At 54.0% G+C, this 2,137-nt stretch overlaps 1 protein-coding gene across 1 annotated transcript; it reads left to right on the forward strand.

Annotated features, from left to right (window-relative positions):
- Positions 1-992: 992 nt before the first annotated feature.
- LOC141476380 (olfactory receptor 14C36-like) lies at positions 993-1,889 on the forward strand. Its single transcript, XM_074165056.1, has one exon. The coding sequence runs from the start codon at positions 993-995 to the stop codon at positions 1,887-1,889; it is 897 nt and encodes a 298-aa protein (XP_074021157.1).
- The last annotated feature ends 248 nt before the right edge of the window (positions 1,890-2,137 follow it).

Below are 2,137 nucleotides of genomic sequence, written 5' to 3' on the forward strand. Positions count from 1 at the left end.
GGTGTGTCCATGGGAACAAGAGTCCAAGCTTTCCTCTCGCCTGTGTGGCTGTGGACAATGCAGCCTGTGGGGCTGGGGAATCAGCTGGTTTTCCCTTCATGAGATAACATCATGAAAAAACTGATGTATCTCCTTGAGGTGTCCTTCCAAGCTGTGAGCTGCCCTCCAGGATGCAAATCTGTCCCATAGCATCTTTGTGTTACCTGAAAGCCCCATGGAGAAGCGCAGAGACGCTATGACCAAGGAAATGCTGTTGGGTTGGTGAAATGAGCCCTGTGTGTCCTGGGCTGGAAGTGGTTGCTGAGACGTTGAGAAAGGGTGAGACATTTAGTTGTCTGCAGTGGATCCCTCTGCTCTCAGCAGGTTCTGCTGACTTCTCAGGGAAACATTGAGGGCGTGTGATCGCCCTCCATCTCAGAAAGGCACAAGCCCAGTGTGTCAGGGGCTGAGGGACAGCCCAGCTCCCCTCGCTCTGTACTAAGCCACAGGCAATCCTCTTGCCTTGCAGGATTCACTCTGCTCTCCCTGAGTGCAGCAGGAATACTGAGGGTTTCTGACATCCCACAATGGGACGGAGGGAATTTTTTTTTCAAAAAAGCTCTCAGTTGGCCTCTGCCTCCCTCACTCCTTCGAAGAGGGAGTGCAGGTACTGGCACACCCTTGTGCATTGGGCATGGTTTTATCTGACAAAGTCAAACACCAGGACTGGCCCCTGCTTCCAGCGTTCCCGTGAACTCTCTGCTGCAGAGCAGGGCTGACTCCTCGGCACCAGTGGGCAGAGGCCCAGCTCCTCATGGCACGTTCAACCAGCACGGTAGCAGAGCTTCAGCCATGGACCTGAGGGAAGCTCTCCTAGAAAAGGAATACAGGGGGTAAGGCGTGTAGCAGGGAAGGGTCTGTAGGAAAAGGCTTTGGTTTGGCTGCTAAAAGCCTCCATTAACTTGTCAATGACTTTTCCTCCTTGCAGGGGTCTCCGTGCCCAGAGGCAGCAAATGTCCAACAGCAGCTCCATCACCCAGTTCCTCCTCCTGGCATTCGCAGACACACGGGAGCTGCAGCTCTTGCACTTCGGGCTCTTCCTGGGCATCTACCTGGCTGCCCTCCTGGGAAACGCACTCATCATCACCGCCATCGCCTGTGACCACCGCCTCCACACCCCCATGTACTTCTTCCTCCTCAACCTCTCCGTTCTTGACCTGGGATCCATCTCCACCACTGTCCCTAAATCCATGGCCAATTCCCTCTGGGACACCGTGGCAATTTCCTATGCGGGATGTGCTGCACAGCTATTTCTGTTTGTCTTTTTGATTGCAGCAGAGTATTGTCTTCTCACCGTCATGGCCTACGACCGCTACGTTGCCATCTGCCAACCCCTGCACTACGGGACCCTCCTGGGCAGCAGAGCTTGTGTCCACATGGCAGCAGCTGCCTGGGGCAGTGGGTTTCTCAATGCTCTCCTGCACACGGCCAATACATTTTCCCTACCCCTCTGCCAGGGCAATGTCCTGGACCAGTTCTTCTGTGAAATCCCCCAGATCCTCAAGCTCTCCTGCTCACAGTCCTACCTCAGGGAAGTTGTTCTTATTGTGGTTAGTATCTTAATAGCATTTGGTTGTTTTGTGTTCATTGTGGTGTCCTATGTGCAGATCTTCAGGGCCGTGCTGAGGATCCCCTCTGAGCAGGGACGGCACAAAGCCTTTTCCACGTGCCTCCCTCACCTGGCCGTGGTCTCCCTTGTTATCACCACTGGCATGTTTGCCTACCTGAAGCCCCCTTCCATCTCCTCCCCGTCCCTGGACTTGGTGGTGTCATTTCTGTACTCGGTGGTGCCTCCAGCTGTGAACCCCCTCATCTACAGCATGAGGAACCAGGAGATGAAAGACACATAGAAGAAGCTGATTCTGTCACTAACCTCTCAGCAGCATTAACCTGCCTGTGTCTCTTCAGAAGTGATTTCAGATTCAGCGGGGGAACTTCCTGGGCTTTGGGCCTTTTCTCTGTGATAACCCTGTGTGTCCAGGAACGTTCCACTTCCCCAGAGGCATGAACCCAGCTCTTCTGACCCTGAGGCCTGTTCACGTGTGCCTGGCAGAGGGGTACAGCTGACCTCCCATCTCATGTCTCTTTAATAAAATGG

The sequence above is a fragment of the Numenius arquata genome, chromosome 30 (genome assembly GCF_964106895.1).
Source record: "Numenius arquata chromosome 30, bNumArq3.hap1.1, whole genome shotgun sequence".
In the NCBI taxonomy this organism is placed as follows: Eukaryota; Metazoa; Chordata; class Aves; order Charadriiformes; family Scolopacidae; genus Numenius; species Numenius arquata.

Excerpts from the sequence above, each read along its gene's own strand:
- LOC141476380 (XM_074165056.1), top strand. The coding sequence starts at position 993 with ATGTCCAACAGCAGCTCCATCACCCAGTTCCTCCTCCTGGCATTCGCA.